General features: G+C 39.4%; 4 protein-coding genes across 5 annotated transcripts in view; 2 read left to right on the top strand and 2 right to left on the bottom strand.

The window, feature by feature from the left end:
- The first annotated feature begins 783 nt into the window (after window positions 1–783).
- LOC106806065 (protein DGCR6-like) lies at window positions 784–4,797 on the top strand. 2 transcript variants are annotated; one of them, XM_014807906.1, is made up of 5 exons: window positions 787–1,286; window positions 3,120–3,280; window positions 3,447–3,553; window positions 3,860–3,946; window positions 4,070–4,797. In XM_014807906.1, the coding sequence occupies exons 1-5, from the start codon at window positions 1,141–1,143 to the stop codon at window positions 4,196–4,198; spliced, it is 630 nt and encodes a 209-aa protein (XP_014663392.1). In that variant the 5' UTR covers window positions 787–1,140; the 3' UTR covers window positions 4,199–4,797. The 2 variants fall into 2 exon arrangements, with proteins under 2 accessions (XP_014663393.1, XP_014663392.1); XM_014807907.1 differs by lacking the exon at window positions 3,860–3,946 and having other exon boundaries at window positions 784–1,286.
- A 79-nt stretch (window positions 4,798–4,876) lies between these two features.
- Window positions 4,877–7,930, bottom strand: LOC106806064 (decaprenyl-diphosphate synthase subunit 2-like). Its single transcript, XM_014807905.1, has 6 exons — window positions 7,457–7,930; window positions 6,929–7,087; window positions 6,580–6,778; window positions 6,082–6,330; window positions 5,634–5,789; window positions 4,877–5,351 (listed from the first exon to the last, which is right to left on the bottom strand). The coding sequence occupies exons 1-6, from the start codon at window positions 7,774–7,776 to the stop codon at window positions 5,196–5,198; spliced, it is 1,239 nt and encodes a 412-aa protein (XP_014663391.1). The 5' UTR covers window positions 7,777–7,930; the 3' UTR covers window positions 4,877–5,195.
- Window positions 7,931–7,959: 29 nt separating this feature from the next.
- On the top strand, window positions 7,960–14,390 carry LOC106806063 (C-Myc-binding protein-like). The gene is made up of 5 exons (XM_014807904.1): window positions 7,960–8,095; window positions 10,186–10,261; window positions 12,303–12,351; window positions 12,724–12,853; window positions 13,672–14,390. The coding sequence occupies exons 1-5, from the start codon at window positions 8,081–8,083 to the stop codon at window positions 13,729–13,731; spliced, it is 330 nt and encodes a 109-aa protein (XP_014663390.1). The 5' UTR covers window positions 7,960–8,080; the 3' UTR covers window positions 13,732–14,390.
- Window positions 14,391–16,212: 1,822 nt separating this feature from the next.
- LOC106806062 (prefoldin subunit 3-like) overlaps window positions 16,213–19,150 on the bottom strand; it is a gene marked incomplete at its 5' end in the record, with an annotated part of 29,699 nt that continues 26,761 nt past the window's right edge. Inside the window, 2 exon segments of the mRNA XM_014807903.1 lie at window positions 16,213–17,181; window positions 18,604–18,742. Coding sequence (XP_014663389.1) covers window positions 17,102–17,181; window positions 18,604–18,742 — 219 coding nt within the window.

Genomic DNA, 19,150 nt, shown 5'->3' with positions numbered 1-19,150 from the left:
TATATTATAGAGATCAGTGAGAGTATATTAGATTATATTAGTATTATAGATATATTAGAGTATATTAGATTATATTAGATTATATTATGAGAGTATATTAGATTATATTATAGAGATCAGTGAGTGTGAGGTGGTGATGTGCGCTATATTAGGGTCTTTAATTGTACCACCAAAGAACACGGTACATGTATTCTCGTAATGATAACAGTCCAAAAGAATTGTACATTTTAGCAGCTTCGTAAAAGTTGAATTTTTTTTAATTAGTTTACTTCTGTTTGGATATTTTTGCCACAGTCAGTGGTGAAAACAGAAAAGCCACAGTTTGCCTGATATTGCTCTATGCCGTACCATTTCGATTGCAGTCACGTCTTTCTTGTAGTAGGGCCTGGGCTCCATATTACATGCGTGTGGTTGTTTGTGTGCGCGTGTGTGCACGCGTGTATGTGCGTGTGTGTATTGTGTGCTGCATGTGCGTATTTGGTGCGTGTGCGTGTGTGTATGTGTGTTTGCATGCGCGTGTGTGAGTATGTATCATTGTACATGTGTGTGTGGCTAGCATAGCGAGGAGCGCCTGCTCTAAATAAATATTAGCTTTTGCCGTGTAGCCCTTCGCTCCACTAAAGGCAGGCGAAAGGCAGCAGGGATTGAGCATTATACGGTCGTTGTTCGTATACAAGCCGTATACGGCGCGGACCCAAACATGTCGCCCAAAACCTTATTCACGGTCGAGCGAGGCGCCCCCTCGTGCGTACCTCTGTGCCTCTACCACTGTGCCTCTACCCTATATTTCCATGCTCACGCAGCAGTTATACAACGTTCTTTGTGTCTTCGTTATCTAACATAAGCGCTGAGATCTAGGGTAGAGGTAACGGAAGCCACAACAACAATACAAGAACGCAGACTTTATATACAATGTAGTAGGCTATTACACAGTTATATTGTGTAATGTTGTATCGTATGTTCTCAGTGCAAAGTAACAAGTGCAGTAAGCCAGCAGTAGTATGAAAAGCCACCAGCACAGACACTGAAAGTGAAACAGTGATGTTGAGTTATGTTTCAACGTATTATTATTAATTAATTAATATCACTATCACTATCAGTCATACGCGCTTGCTTGACGTACGTGTCAGTGTGAGTGTCATGTCTCAGCAGTATATCCCAGATATGGTCATAGATGATAACATCTCAAATGACACTGAGAGAAAAGAGGCAGATCGAAAGGTAGTGCAGGAGAAGCATTACTTTATGCTCAGTCAACTACAAGACATGGCCGGAGAACTACCTGCGTAAGCTACATATATGTACCAAGGTACACGCAGATAATTTGCTTGGACACCGTGTACATACTTACAGGAGGCCCAATGCAATATCCTAGCTAGTTTATGCCAAACCCCTGGGGGAGGTACTCGCATTTTGTGGGTGTAGGGTAGCTCTAGGACTATAGCCCGCGTACAGTTGCCACAGGCGGTATCGCCGCAGGCGGCCCCTGTGGCAAGTTGGCAACTGTACGCGCAGGTTATAGTCCTAGAGCTAGGGGTAGGGGTGCTCCAAGAAACGGTATTGCTAGGGTTAGAATAGGTGTATTGACGTTAGTCGCACAGCCTGGTCGGGTTAGGGGTAGGGGTGCTCCACCGAAATGGGAAAACAGGACAAAAAGATGGCTTGACGGTGAAAACATGGGGCAAAAAGATGGCTCAACAGTGAAAGCATGGGGCAAAAAGGTGGCTCGTCGGTGAAAATTATTAACATGGGGCAAAAAGATGGCTCAATGGTGAAAACATATATAGGGCACAAAGATGGCAAAGGAAAAATTTGGGGGGAAAAACATGGTTAGGAAAAAATTTGGGGGGCAAAAAAATGGCAAGGAAACGGAAAATGGGGGGGGGCAATAATGCGGTGCACATATATATATATATATATATATATATACATCACTATGCGGGGTATACCCCTCTGGGGGGAGGGTCAAACTAGGGTTGTTTCCATCCAGATACCATATATTAATTGTAACGTAAGAAATAAGGGATTACTCCACCTATTGATAGCTATCCTATTGAATCTAACATATTAGGTCTACTGTTTTGGTCTATATTATTCTATCTATATCTATATCTATATCTATATATACTAGCTGGATACCCGGCGTTGCCCGGGGAAATCAGTGGCGTTACTCAGTTGGTGACCGCTTGGTTGAAAGGAAAATACCCAAAAAAATAAAACTATCTATCTATCCATGCATCCATCCATGCATCCATCCATTCCATTCCATGCCATCCCATCCCACCACATCCCATCCCATATCCCATCCCGTCCCATATCATCGCATCCCATGCCATCCCATGCCATCCCATCCCATCCCATCCCACCGCATCCCATCCCATCCCATGCCATCCCATCCCATCCCATCCCATCCAATCCCATGCCATCGCATGCCATCCCATCCCATCCCATCCCAAACAGTGAAAAAATAATAAGAAATCAAAAGATAAGACATTAAAAATTCAAAAGTAAAAGTAAAAAATAATACATACTAAAGAGGTAGGTAAAGGGAAAAAAAGGAAAAAAGGGGAGAATAAGTTCCACAGCTGGGACTCTAACCCGGAATCCCGGTGTAGGAGACGGATGTTCTAGCGATTAGGCCACTGTGCCATTAAGGGTATACACCATGGATTCACACATACGTGATGTACGCACCGCCATCTATTGATGAATCGAATTTTTATCAATTTTTAACTTTTTTACTTTTTTAAATTTTTGTTTCAGCCAGAACCACCTGCCAGACGTGCTGATTCTGAAAATATCTTTAATTTTCCTCTATACGAGTATGGACTAATTCGGCTGAACAACTTTATATATATAGATATATACCTACACCACCCATGTTTGTTGCAATATACAATCAGGGATAGATAATGAGAAATGATTATAATGACAAAATGATTTGTCATTATCTACCCCTGATACAATCAGCGTGGTACCTACAACATGGGTACCTACTCTGCCCATTTGCTCTACTGCCTGTGCTGCAGTGCACAGCAATCGCACATATTACCTACTAATGTGAATGATGATTGACACATTGACTTCTACTCTGCTTTTGTTTGATTTTATACTTCTAGGAAGTACCAGCAACGACTTCCTTATGATCTGCTATCCGGTTTAGCAAGTGCCCTTCTTGATGGAACTGTCTTTCAAATCGTTCATGGACTAACCGAAATTCAACAGATGACTGAAAGAAATCTTTTCAACCAGCGGATGTCTCTGCTAAATACTTACAAAAGTAAATGAACTTGAGAAAAGGGACGAATTTGCAATGTTGATAATCTTTGTGTAATTGGGTGTTTGCATTTGCTTTTTAAATTTCTGAATGGCTAATCTGGTACACTTTTAATGAAGAAATTGTTTTTTTATAACTGATTTAGTGCATTCTGGATTTTGCATTTTAGCTAACAGACAGGACATTTTGAAAAAGCAAAAAGAGGCAATTCAGGCATCCATGAGCCGGCCTCACAACATACCGGTAGTGGAAGCAAAGTTCCAAAAAGATCTGAAGGTGAGAAACTTGAAGCTGTTAGTGCAGCAGGTAGCCACGTTGTTGAGTGGTAGCAAGCTGAGTAACTTAGGCAACCCTTGTATAAAGTGCTGTAATACTGGCATATACTGTAAACACAAAGTTAATCTTTGTCATCTAATAAATTATTAAATTGTCATTCATAGTCGGCAGTATTTACTACATAGAGAGTTCGGTGTTGCAATATCTGGACTACATTTTGGTCATGCAGGTTATATTAGTAATGGTATATGTATATTTCCACATATACTCGCCTAAATTTTATAACACAACTTGATGTGTGTTTAGGAATTAGATCAAAAGCATGAGGCCGATTTAAACAGAACTGATATGAAGCTGATACTTGAACTTGACCAAAAAGTCAGTGACCAACAGGTAACTACAACATTCAAATATGTATATCTGGCTTATAAATGTCTCAATATGAGATTTCTATGGAATGCATCAAAAATAGCCATGTATGCGTGACTTTTAATTGGGGGTGGATTTGTTTCACAGGTTACACTAGAGAAGGCAGGAGTGCCAGGATTTTTTGTTACAAACAACCCACAGGAGGTTCGTGTGCAAATGTATCAGTTGGATTTCATCATTCGGCTGGGGAATGCTATTGCTGAGATGGATAGATGACTCCGCACCATGGGCAACATCACCCCCCTCCTAAACTGCTGAATAGAAATACTGTCAAGCTACACCTAAGAACATATAGTGTGAATGACAAACAAATATGCTGAATGCCACCTGAGGACATCATCTTATGGTGGCACTAAAAGACGGTGATTAAACGTGATAGAAGAAAAAGCTATGTGTTAATTTGCTGTACATAATGTTGACGTTTGTTGTAATGTTAATGTTTATAATTATTTCTTCCGCTAGATGGCGGGACGTCACATCAGATCATTTTTACAGAAAACGTCTCCTGTACGCAATTCTTTTCAATATTCTTTCAAATAATACATGCTTTTAATTGAGCATTACGAGAAGTATGAAAAGTGACCAGCACACAGTCTAGTTTTAAGTATGTACTGTTCTTCAGTTTTCTATTGATCAGACTAGGGAATCAGGATTTTACTAATTTTCTGAATCTTGTCTAGATAATGTCGAGTCTTTGAAAAATGGAATTTAGATTGTGACTGCAACATAACTGATGAATAAAATCTGTTATTCTTGTGATTTATAAGTGGAGCAGGAATACTTCATATGAATAAATATAAGTATATATTTTGGAATAATGTTTAGCTACATGTAGCGTTACATCAGTTTCCCGTTTTTCCCCAATTCATTATACACTGTCACAAAACATAGATCATCGATATCACATCACACTACATCGATATTTTATTATGTTAATATATTTGAATAATTACTACAATGATATGGGAGTGGCCTTGTGACTTAAAACCCATTATAAAGGAAATGTCAAACAGAGCATTCATTTTGTATATGAATCTTTTAATGGCTCAAATAATTGTGTAAACTGTTGGTAGTCATGGGATTCAGGGAGAATAATTTCATGACAGATCTACATTTTTAAACTCTTCATACTATAACACTACACTTTACAGAAACATTAATCACCATGAGACATTAACAACTAGGTACCCACACCAATTGATTTCACTCAACGTCAAGAATTAGACATTACTTTTATAATACTCTCCAGAGACCGACTTGCATCCGACTTAGAGAACTGGTTTAATGCATTGAGAGCTCGCTGGCTGTAAAAATTCCGTAGTTCCTTGGTCTTCTCTAGTGCACCACTCACCGAAACTTGCTTTTTGAGCTGCAATATCACATGATGACAATCAATTCATGAAGTTACTGATATTGTCCTTTAAGGTTATATAACAAAACATTATTAAGATGCAACATAATATTAGTTAAACTTACCCATATTATTAAAATACAATATATTTACGATTATACCCATATGCTCACTAATAGCTATAACCTTGTTGCAACAAAATATTTAAATAACTGCTTTAAACTTCTACAAGGAAAGTGAACCCTATTTCCCTCTATAGTTTCTAAACAATTTATTTTTACAGGCACTGGCAGTTCTTACCTCTCTGTAATTGAATGCAGATGCCTCGGTGACTTTGCATAGCTGATTTAGCAGTGAAGAGCCAGCACTCTCCAGTTGCAGGAAGACAGTGGGTGCAGAATGCAAACTTGCGGGGCCACAATCATCCTCTTCAAATGACTGTAAATCTAGATGTAGCTGCAACAACAAAATAGAACGAGATGCTGTATATTAACATCATTCAAGCATGCAGTCATTAATGTATAGTGTCTTTGTAATGCACTTCTAAAGTCTTTCTAGGACTTTGAAAGAATAGTTTACAAATGAGGTCGGAACCGCGCACCATGCTAAACAAACCTACATTCACTGGATTCTGCTCTTGGTTTTCTGTCTATACATCAATTTTTTGAAAGTTGGAAAGTCACATTAGACCACACATGTACTTAGATAAACATGTGGTTTGCAAACCTATTCAATCTGCACTACAAACCTGATGAGCAAAACCCATATTCTTTCCATATTCGTACGCGTGAGTTTGCACTTCTTCTCCATGGCCTACCAGCGCTACAGCAGACTGGCAACTATTGGCAACGAGACTCGCTGAGGCATTAAACGTAGTTTGTTGCCAGGTATCAATGGTTATGTCTAGCGAGGGTAGGGGATTGTTGAGTCTATCACGAGACAATGCAAACTCTGCTTCCATCATGTGCCCAATGGATGTGGAGATCATCTCTACCACCTGAAAAGTGTCCACAATTGTAATTTATGCAGCAATATTTTTAGTACTACGCGCACAAATATTTCCTTAGAGACTAGGCAATACATGCATCCTGTTAATGAATTATTGACATACCTTTGCAATCATATCTCTACCATTTACACAGCGTTAAGAGATGTAACTAGTGTAGAAATGATTTTAGCGCCACACAGTTTCCTAATTGACTAGGCAAAAGCATAAAGATACGAATAATGAAGTATGTTGATCAACTTTTGTATTCCTAAGTGAAGCCAATCCTCTGCAAGCACTGGCAAGTAGAAAGTCTCCACTCAGGATTGCCATTTTGTTTCCAAACTCCATGTCACGACAGCTTCCATCTGCTGCTTGCAATCCATCCAGGTTCACTACTCCCTTGTGGATGAGGTATGCAGTGTGGATAACTTCTGTTATTTCCGCAAGTTGCCGTTGCCTAAAAATTGGGAGTACAAGATGAGGAAAAGTATATGTTTTCAGTGCAATAGTGCAGTTTTGTAGTAATGAGAAAATGACACCATGTATATTAAATCAGTCTGTTAACACTGCTACTTAATGCTGTACTCGATTTTCCAGCAGGCTGTACCTTTCAGTAATGCCACTGCTTGCATCATTGACTTGTTGCTGCTGATTTGATAAATCCTTGTCATACCCATCTGAGCTTGGACGTCCGGCAGTTTTAGCCATTAGGAGAACAATTAGACCTCTGGTCTGGAGGCCATTTTTCCCATCATATATCAAATGCCTAAAAAAAAATGTAACGGAAAAGGACTTGCAATGATATAATCGAGCCATTACCTGTGAGGTGCATCACTACATGTAGTTGTATACAAATATATTCATACATAAATTTTTAATGTTCACTTGTGCTTAAACATTATGTTTAAGGACTACCCACGCTAACTTGTTATGTTATGTTCTTATACTTGTCGGTGTCCACTGCACTGCCATTGGCATTGCCACTGGATATAGACTGAATATAGATAGGCACTGGATATGGACAAGGTAACTATAATGTTTTTGTAGTTGTAGAAAAGTGTCAACCTAAATATCTTGTTTAAATGCATATCTATTGTCTTGTAGACTTGTTACACTTGCACAGTATCTCACTTACTTGGCAGTTTGGAGAAGAGGGTGTTTAGTTCCAACCAAACGCCGGACGTGAAGTGCAACATTCGACATTTCGTCACTTAGCAAGCATCGGAGACTCAAGTAAGAAGTTGGGTATCCGACAATCTTTTCTGCTTCAGACATAGCCTTATTCCAATCATCTGTCTTTGAAGAACCCCATAAGCTCAACGGTCGTCGTGATGTAAAGTAAGCAGACGTTGGGTGAACATGTCTTTCCAATGTCAATGACAACGGGCGCAGACATGTTGAAACATAAGGCCACTGTCTTAGTGCGCTAACGGCTTTCCCACCTAAGCAACACATTTCCAGTAAATTTAGTATATGCTATGTTACACAATATAATGAGCCACATTGCTAAACGTAGCTAGATGTACATGACAGCTAACGTTTTGTGCTGGAAATTGTTTCTAACATATGCACACAAAATTACTCTTGTCTCCCTTCTCAAACGAACAGCTCACTTGTTTTATATGGCACAGGTGGCGCCACATGGTATCAGCCGCCTTCTACGAAATTTCTGTTCTCTCGAATTTCATTTTATTTCATAGTTGTAATTCACGTTCATATAAACGTGACTCGTGCTGCATATATTTGATAACTAATTGACATGGCATCCTTCAAGGTATAATGTTGCTGTTGTTGTTGTTGTTGTTATTACTTTAATATACAACTAGCTGAAACCCGCGCTACGCGCGGGCTTAGTGACTGTGATGCATGTGTTACAATAGGTACAATAATGTAACCCAAACCCAAGAGGATAGGGTTACAAAGTGTCCCTATCCTTTTCTGCGGAGGAATGCCCGAGTGAATCACTCGGGCCGGTTTGCTGGTGCGTTTTCAGATACTAGAACTTCCAAACTGGGTTTATTCTCAACACGAACCTTTCTCCGCTATCTGGGAACTTACTATGTATCGCAATACTCTGTATCAAACTAATATAACCTGTTACAAAAATTCGAAGTGACGAGCGGCGAATATACTGAGCGCCATTTCTGTTGACCTGTGACGTACTTCGGTTTGAAGACTGAAGAGTGGATTCACCGACCAATCGGAGGGCGCTGCGTTTGCCGATCGCTATGCGCATTGGGAAATGCGTACGTCACAGGTCAACAGAAATGGCGCTCAGTATATTCGCCGCTCGTCACTTCGAATTTTTGTAACAGGTTATATTAGTTTAATACAGAGTATTGCGATACATTGTAAGTTCCCGAATAGCGGAGAAAGGTTCCTGTTTAGAATAAACCCAGTTTGGAAGTTCTAGTATCTGAAAACGCACCAGCAAACCGGCCCGAGTGATTCACTCGGGCATTCCTCCGCAGAAAAGGATAGGGACACTTTGTAACCCTATCCTCTTGGGTTTGGGTTACATTATTGTATCTAGTGTTACAAGTGCAGTGCCAGTAGTGTTATGTGTAAGGTGTTATATGGAGAGTTTAGTTGTTGCACATGTTTGTTTTTTATGGTTGAGATGTCAATACAAATACATGTGCAATCATGCTTACACGTAACACATTAACCATTTGTTTGGCAGTACAAGTACACAGTGAAATACACACACCACACAGAAATGTTTTATTGTATGCTATGTACTCAGTACTGGTTGATGATACGGACTCCAAAGTTAGAATATAGATAGATCTGAATGGGCTGGTAGGTCGGGCGACTGATTAACCACTTGGCTGCGTAGCACGTAACATTACGTGCTTCGCATGTTTCCACTGTGTGCGGACCAGGTAATATTGCGTGGTTGTGATCGCTTATTTCTACGCATGTTTGCACTCTGTGCGGACGACGTAATATTACGTGCTTGTGATCGGACCGCTTGTGACAGATCGGTGTTCACGACACCCGTACACTGTACAGCATTGCAGACTTCAAAAACAAAATCTGTTCTGATGAAATTCAACTTGCACATCTCATATGGGAAACTATGGCCAAATAGCTACTGAATATTTAACTTCATTATTACATGGTTATTTCTACTTACATTATGGGGCTTACACAAATCTCAGACACACAGACACAGAACAGAGATAATAAGTACTTTTTTAAGATTTCACCAAAAATAAGTACTAATAAGGGCCCTTATTTTATTTTCGTTTTTGTGCTCTATCGTAGGAAACCGGTCTAGCCTAGCAGAATGCCCTAGTTCCTGAGATCAGCGATTTGGTACTGTGATGGGTCCCCACCTTATATTATATTATAGAGAGGTGCGGCGTAGGCTGTGATTGGAAGACAGTGTCAATCCTCGGCGCGCCTCGGCATCATGGCCGCATCACGTCTAGCACAGTTTATATCCTATATAAATTACAAATTGTATAGTACATCTGAGTGAGAAAGTTGCCTCTTTCACTATTTGCCATTTTCAGTATTTTTAAGGCCTAGAACCCATATCAACAAAATATACAGGTGATGGTGTACTGCTCATCAAGTTGATACTTGGATGTACTAGTAGGGTGCACATATATAGACCATATAAACTTAGCATGCCAATTTTCAACTGCAAACAAAACACCATGCATCTTTCATAAACAGCATAGAAAACTTAACAAAACTTGCAACAGTATTTTATGGCGTATTTCATTGAAGAATATGGTGAAACCAAGTGTATGGCTACATTGCAGTGTTTCTATATATTCACATGTATAGTTGAATATATAGTTCAGGTATTAGATAAATATTATACAAAGCAATTGTTGCATTTAATTTTAGGTAGGAAATGATTCCAGACGGGAGGAGTTCAGGAAATATTTGGAAAATGCTGGGCTAGTTGATGCCTTGACAAAAGGTAACCAATGTCGCATGCATGTTTGATGTTTGATCCATATGTTCATTATGTCTTGTGATTACCCTAGAATCCTAGATCATGCCAACTAAATACATAAAATACGTAGTGGTTGGTTAATTATTAATGTTAAAAGGCATGGCTGTATTACGTAGGCTGCGATCAAGATGTTTTTTTCCCCATCCACTTACCAAACTGTTAAACGATTGGTTGCGTAGTATTTTAATGCTGCTGTCTGGCTGTATTGGATAATCATGTGCAAGGAACATTCTGTTGAGACACTGTGCGAACAATTACATATAACATCATCTTACTATTTAATTTTTTTCTTATTGAATTGAAATGATCAATTATGCATGCTAACTACATCATTAAATCGCATTGGCTGTAACACTACATATAGTGAGTGCACACCGAGTGGTGTGTGCATGTAATAATGCACGTGTGTACAATGCAGATAATTCTATGTCAAACTCGACGATCTGCAGCCCGGATATACGCGCGAAGCGCGAACAGCGCCGCCTTGCGGCGCCTTTTGATCCAATTCGCTGCCCTCTATGTAGAACTAACTACTCGAAGCCCTCTGGGTACTACAGAAAGCCGCATAATCGGTCAATTGAGGAGTTGTGGCGATTGCAGAAGCCTTTCGACTCTGCACTTAGGGCGAGAATAAATCCGAGTGCTCGTAATTGGTAGTTTTATGGTGGGCGCTTTAGGTTTTCCTGTAGAAAAGCGATTTTCAATTTATTGAATTTTACGCCCTGAACTTATTCTCGTACATATGGCGTCCCATAGATGGCGCGACGAGGCTCTCTTCGAGGGATTTTCCACAGAATTTTCCACACAAGGACCGGCGATTCGGCTTAGACTGCTGCGCGGTGGAGAGTTTCAGACGCTTCACTAAATATAACGTTGGTGTAGCGAAACAGACTTGGCCGAGTTAACGTGCGTACGAGTCTAGCTCGAATCGTCACGTCCCAGTGTAATTATCGTAGCCATCTTAGGACCCCGCAGGCCTCAGTGATTGATGGTTGTTTAGACTGAGAACTGCACTGCACTGCGCACTGCACGCCGCCACACTGACACACAAATATATATATGCACATGTTTTTAGGAAGACGGCGGAGCGGCACAATATCCACCTCCCTCCCTCCCCCGCGCTCACGTGGAGCTGGCTCGGAGTTTTTGCCGCCGCCGTGACTTTCGTAGTAAATAGATCTTGTATTTATTTAGCATTACATTTTATTGAAACGCTGCAAGTACAGTGCAGTGCTGTGTGGCTGGCTGCGGCAGCATTGATGCATGTATATAGATACTTATTAACCCGTGCGGCAGAGCGAGCGAGAGCGAGAGAAGAGAAAGAGAGACGACTGTGGGGAGTGGAGAAAAGAGAGAAAGATAAGTGGGAAAACGCCAGATAAAGGTACGAAAAATACGGGCAGGTGACGTACGACGGCGAGGAGTGTACAAACGCGTGTCAATCCATAAATCGGAAAGCCCCCCCCCCTCCAAGCGATTAAGCCGAGCCGATGTACGTCCCGATAAAATGCGGGCGATGTTAGGTCTGCCCGCTATACTCAATTCGCGCGCGCTTACCTGGCTGGGGGCCACCTTGAACCTTCCTTCGGCGCGCGAATGCGTATAGCGGGGAGCTATAGCTATACATCCCGCGGTCGCGTGCGCCCAGTCCCGCGGAAGTGCGCGGCTTAACCGCTTTCGGCGGTCGGGGAACAACGCATCTTTTGCGCAAGGCCATCTTGTATCCGGTCTCTCTGGATCGTCCATCTAAAGCTCTATATAGTTTATATCACTTCACACTAGACACGTATATGCTAGTATATATATAGTGACATTTATCTGTTTTGTATTTGAGATGGGAGGTTTGAACACAACAAAATTAATCAGCATTGTGTCTCTGTGTGCTGATTCCGAGTTGTTTCATTCTTTGCTGATGGAACAACTTGGAAGCAAGCCCTCGTGGCAAAATCTTGTAGTTATGGTGTGTGGATTTGACGTGAACATTAATTCTTTTCTTTTTTTTTAGTTTTGGTTTCACTATATGAAGAACCTGAAAAGCCCGAAAATCCTTTGGAGTATCCTTTTCATTTTTGACCGGTCCTTGGTGGACTGTCCCTGGCATTTATGTTATTAAATATATATTGCAGACAAACGTTGCTAATAATGTTGTTATAATCTGATCAATGAAACCCCATAGCATTTGTCAACTGGTATATATTAGATGAAGTTGAAATGCAAAGCATCAGTGATGCTGGGAAAGATTCTCATTCTCTCCACATCTCACTAACATGTGTAGTGCAGCAAAAACCATTTAACAATTTGCAGTATTCATTAGAGTTAACAAAAACAGTAATGTACAGTTCCACCTTTTTATACAGTCACATATTTATATTATATTATATTGTATAAATGGTAAATAGCTGTTTACACTTAACCTCGGTGTTCAGCTTCTTCAAGAAGGGAATTGGAGCGACTGGTCCTGATGCTGCAGACATGGAGAGCTTGAAACTGGAAATTGAACAGCTGAGGGAACAAGTGGCAATGCTGCAGGTGGAGAATTCTGATCTCAAATCAAAGGTGGGAATTATCTCCTAGGTAGCCTTGCTCTACGTGTTGGAACATGACTGCAAGCGGATGTCTGCTGAAATTCATATTTAATTATTAATATTAGCTTAATTAAGTGAAATAATGATTTCAATTAGCAGGTAAATGGATTCACGACAAAATGACTAAAATTGACGACGTGTGTTGATAAATGTTCACCTGTGTATAGTGGTTGTGTGTCGGTGGTAGGTGTGTAGTGTTGTAACGATACAATAGAGTCACGATACGATACATATCTCGATACATAGGTCACAATACGATACGTATCTCGATACATAGGTCATGATACGATACGTATCTCGATACACAGGTCACGATACGCTACATAATGTGATACACAGACAGAAAGTGTCAATCGACATGAATGGTCGAATCCTAATGTTATTTTACTGTTATAGTATGTATTCCAATACTTTCATAACGTATTAATGAGTATATCTAAGCCATACTCATATATATATAGTAAACAATCAGTTACTATACAAATATTTCTATGGCTCACACACACTGAGACATTCTGAATGTGCTCTAGACTGGCCTATAATTGACAGCTCCACTCGCATGATATCAGGAGTATCAATATTGATAGACTCCTGATGATATCGTATCATGGGTCGCTGTATCGTGTATAATGATCGGTGAATCGTTACACCCCTACCTGTGTATAGTTATTACCCTCCTGTTGTTTTGTTCCTCTGGTACTGCACACTTACTTAATTGAGTTTTGCTGAATCTAAGTACTTCTCTGGTAAGTATAGTGTTTATTTTGTCTGATTATCTCTCGATAACAGGTAGAGAAAGGCGAAGTGGGACCAAGTGAGACAGAGGCAACTGTACCAGCTGCAGAGTAGTGAGAGTGCCCTCTGTTGGTCTGTACAGGAAATTTTTGGTAAACGTGTGGTATAATCCAAAGAATAATTTTGATAGATGCTTGTACATATTCTTGCATATAGACATCCACGTGTTTGTTTTATTTTACTTGACCAATTTCGGTGAGAAATAGCAGTGTTTTGTCTTCTGCCACCTTTTTTATTATAACACATTCTAGAAGATGCCATCTGACAAATTACTCAGTTATCAGACCATTTATAGGCGATAAAACATTCTGCAATTTGATCCTAGTAAGATTAGCTGTTTACATCATATCTTTCCTGATTATTGAGGATACATACACAGACACGCACACATATATTTAAATATGTGTATATATGTAGCTCAAAACTCTCTTTAACGTTGAGAGGCTGTGATATTTCACATTCTATTATTGCTTCGCAATAGGTGAAATTTCCACAATGGATTTACTGGTGTAACTTCATTTACTGATAGCAGGTTCATCTATAATTTCAGACGTCATGGTTTTATATATATGTATTCCTCTACGTCAAAATCGTAAATCATATGGCACTTTTGTACATGTTACGTCAGGTACTACCCATCGTTAATAATAATAGGTATATTCAAGAGCGTATAAAGAAGGAGAGCGTACAACGGTGAAATGCTGAAACCATGTTGCAGTATTAGTCGAATTAATCAACTTTCCCCGTTTTATTTTGACGATTCTTTGCAGTATTATTGATCAGCTGTCCTACCTTGTTAATATAAAACAAACTGCATGTCCCTACGCTGAGATAATGAGCGGTGAAAATCTGGTATTGCCGCCAAAAACCGACTCGAGATACCTGCTGACTGCGACTCGGACTGTCTCTCGCTTTGAGATAACTTCGGGAAACCTCGCGTGTTTCCGTCAATGATTGACAAATGGAATGAATGACATCTGTTATTGAATGCCATAGTGAGGACCCCCACCTGTGCCCACCTCAGGCTGGATGTATAGTAAACTCTGTAGTACTGACGTGAGTCAGCGCTACCATGGCGCTACACAGCGACGACCGGAAGCAACACACTGGCCACAAAGAGAGAGACAGTCGCAGTCAGCATGTATCTTGAGTCGGTTTTCGGCGAAAATACCAGATTTTCACCGCTCATTATCTCAGCGTAGGGGCATCGTAGGGACATGCGGTTTGTTTTATATTAACAAGGTAGGACAGCTGATCAATAATACTGCAAAGAATCGTCAAAATAAAACGGAGAAAAGTTTATTAATTCGACTAATACTGCAATATGGTTTCAGCATTTCACCGTTGTACGCTCTCCTTCTTTATACGCTCTTGGTATATTCCATCTAAAATAAGAACTGGCTACGTGGCAAGTTTTGGTCAGGTTCCTTGCTGAATTTATCATCAAACAGCTGAAAAAAATACACCCATGCTTACACACCTGTTTAGCAGAGCAGTATTGATCAGGTAACTCGTACTTATGCAGTCCAGTGATACTGCTAAAGTGAAAATGATTGCAATAGGTGCACAAAGATGAGAACTGTGCGGATGTTACTTTCTTAACATGACCAGTATAATATATTTCTAAATTAACTCTAGTGCAGCACAAACCAGTAAGCCATTTCTAAAGGCTCATTTTGTATGATTGTGGAACATGTTTTATTACCTTGTTGTTGGTTCAGTTTTATTACTACATATAATTTTATGGCTAGAGAGGGCATGTGAGATTGGAAGCTACTTCTGTCAAGGTGAAAAGGAAGAGCCCTGTATGCGAGTTGTTGTCTCTAACCGTTGTGATAGTGTTATTCGTTCCATGGTATTTTATTTTGTTTGTTTACAGTTTTTTTTAAAGTTGTCACCCCTTCTATACAGAAAAACATCAAAAACAGTATTTGTTTAATTATATACTGTTCAGTTGCGTTTCTCCCTATTTAAGATTGTTGATACAATATAGGCAATATTTTGTTGATTAAGTGTGTTTGATGGTAGATAGTAGATAGCGTAATGTCTGTGTCGTCTTGCATAGTGCTTTCTTTAGGCTGGAGCATATTCAACTCTGTGCCGCAAATGCAAATATTATTCAATTTTCCGTTGGGATGCTTTGGATTTAGCCGGAAAATTGGCGAAGTGAATAACCATTGTGCCTTTGTTGTTTTCTGTGCAATGTAATTGTTTAATGCAGTAGTTGTGCGAATCTTCATCATAATTTCAGTCGTTAGATTGCATAGTACAAGTAGTCAGAGAATTAATTATTCAATTGCCATGCATTCCTTAAAATACTAGTGAAGCAATTTTTGTTACAATTTTCTGTCTGAGAACATGTCCTTATAATTAATAAAGACAGAACTGTTGCATTTGCATTTCAAAATCTTGTATGTTATTATAAATATTGTCTACTGTGCACTTACTAGTGGTGTATGTACAACGTAAAACAAGTAATGTTACGGTAAAAGAGATACCGTGCAAGGGATGCGCAATGGTGGTGAAAATCAAAAGTTACAGGGTAAAAAGTTGCTGTATGTATACTTTCTATGTACTCGTCCATAAATACATTTATTGTGTTATGTTTATCAAAGCTTTTAGCAGAATTTCATAGTCTGTCACAGATTGAGTAAATGCAAATTTAACATAATTGTGTTTTCTATGCGCAATTATGTATCTAATGTCACAAGGTTTTTAGGAGATGTCAAGAGTCAAAGCACGGGCATATTTAACATAATAATAGTCAAGCTTATCTACCAAAAAGCTACATGACAGTCATGTATAACTTACAATGAAAATTACCCATTCGAATTTGGAGGAGGATGGTTAACTGCATAATTATAAGGAATTAATTACTAGGTGATAATTTACATTTATTAAAAGCACTGTTACAAAACCTGTACATGTGCTTGTTTGAAACACGGTGTTTAGCTTTATTGCTACAATGTAATTTTCAAAAGTATTAACACACCTCGACTAACCCATCAATCATGGGGTTTAAATACAAATGGCAGAATTATGAACTTATTATTCTAACAAACATTTTTGCCCCACCATGCAATCCAACGCCACTACACTGGCAACTTAGGCAGGAGGCAATCACGAGTGAAATAAACCATGAGAAAATAGACAAGCTTGGGTATACTCCTGAATCGATAGAATCCAAGTGTACAGCTCATCGTGCAAATTACACTCAGTGGCATTAGATGTATGTGAGCTGTTATAAGATGACACTGCTACCAACCCTACTGCATTACTGAGAGGCCTGCATGTGCCATCCATGCATGTTCATGCAGAGGTGTACTATGATGCGCTGAACTAAGGAAAATCATTTCTACCAGGCTAGCAGTGATTCAAGAGGAAATAGAAGAAAATATGCAAAGCAAGTTTCATCTTTTATTGCTTAGGATGCGGATGCACTTGCTGCTGTTCCTGCAAGTGCTTGTCTTCTTTTGACATCCCAGTTGTAAACTCTAGCCATGTCTAAATTAGGTGTTAAGGTACTTAACCAAATAAATTTAAGCTCAATAGGTACTATACTTACACTTGTATGTGGGGAAAACCCTGGCTAAAGTAATTATTGCGAGAGTTTTCCAGTGTTTTCACCACTTTCATGATACCTACCGTTATTGCTTGAGTAACAGCAATTGTCTAGAGTAACGATAAAATGTCTTAGAACCTTCTTATTCACCAAAACATGAAATTTTCGAACTAGTTTGGTAAACAATCATTTGCTGTAATCTTGAAACTAGAGCCAGTAGTATTGGACTAGCTAGTAGTAATAGCACTGCTGCCTATCTGCCATAGACATAGTACAGTCTCTCTCAAATGCAGTTGTTTTCAATTCATCACAGCCAATTTACAAGTTTACCAATTCTGCCATTATCACGATACGATGAAATGCATTGCTGTTACGATGTGTTCATATCCAATTTTCTATGCTATAACTGCTTAAAATCTTAGTGTTTTTTTAATGCTGGTGTAATCAGTGATATATCTGCTGTGATGTGAGACTATATTTCACTATTTTTTTGGGGGGTTGTGGGGTTTCTGAGCAAAACTCTCGTAATAATGGCTTTAAGTGAGTTCAATCAATACGTAAACTGACGGAAATAATTTCAGACAAATCTATATGAATGTATATAAATCTAATGAATTATATACAGCCTTAGCTTGTGACATAACATGTTTAAAGCCAGTATTTCGAAATTAATTTCCAACCAGCCTCATGTTTTCCCCACTTATACGAGCCTTACCGTTATTGCTTGTGTAATAGCAGCTGTCAAGAGTAATGCTGACATGTCTTAGATTCAGAACCTTCGTACTTGGCTATATTCACCAAAACATACACGATTCGAGTTTTGATTACTCGTTTTGATTACCGCCGCCATTTCTTGCGAATCTTGCACTATCTCGCGATAGCACGAGATATCGTCCAATTTAAAAATAGAAACGAAGTAAACTACACAAAATCAGATGCCCTTTTGTTTGAATTAGGTGCACTATGGGTCCACTTGTTTTGAGGCACCATTTGCAAATTAACTGTCGCTATAATCAAATATGCCATGATGTTACGGTGTGTTCAATTCCAATTTTCTATACTATAACAGCATAAATTCTTAGTGTTTATCAAGTTGGTGTAATCAGTAATATATCTGCTATGAAGTGAGATTATATATCCCTATATTTTGTTCAGATTGTGCGTTTTTGAGCAATGATTTCGAAGTAATGGGTTAAACAAGGAACAATGTTGTTAAAAAGTCGCTGAGTGGTCTGATAAACAATTGGTTCTGGTGGTTCTGCTAGATGGTTCTGCTGGATGGTTTTGCTCCACTTCTACAATTTTATGGCAGTAATTTTTCATTCTTACTGAACGGAAACAAGACATGGTCGCAGAAAGGATACTGACTTCAGTGGTAGTGTACTGATCCCGAATGAAATCAAGGTCTTCTTCTATCTGAGCTAAACTCTCATTCGCAGCCTGGTGGTTCTTAGCTAGCAGGGTTTCAGCCTCCCCGGTTGAATACTCCAACATGACGTTAGCCTGCAGCAAAAAAACACACATAACAATCGCCAACCATTACGTGGTTTGTCCTGACTTTGTCCAAGGACTTACGTACCACACACAAGTCACACTATGGTTCTGAGCAGAGCCTCGTACCTTTGTGACGTTTCTCAAATTAAACATAGCATCAAGAGCAGATAAAGAAGGAGAGCGTACAATGGTAAAATGCTGAAACCATGCTGCAGTATTAGTCGAATTAATAAACTTTTCCCGTTTTATTTTGACGATCCTTTGCAGTATTATTGATTAGCTGTCTTACCTTGTTCATATAAAACAAACCGCATGTCCCTACGATGCCTCTACGCTGAGATAATGAGCGGTGAAAATCTGGTATTTTCACCGAAAACCGACTCGAGATCAGTGTTTACTGCGTCCGTCTCTCGAAGT

Source organism: Priapulus caudatus, unplaced genomic scaffold (genome assembly GCF_000485595.1).
Source record: "Priapulus caudatus unplaced genomic scaffold, Priapulus_caudatus-5.0.1 Scaffold139, whole genome shotgun sequence".
Classification (NCBI taxonomy): Eukaryota; Metazoa; Priapulida; class Priapulimorpha; order Priapulimorphida; family Priapulidae; genus Priapulus; species Priapulus caudatus.
The sequence above is the reverse complement of the archived record's forward strand: the minus strand, read 5'-3'. Positions and strand labels throughout refer to the sequence as shown.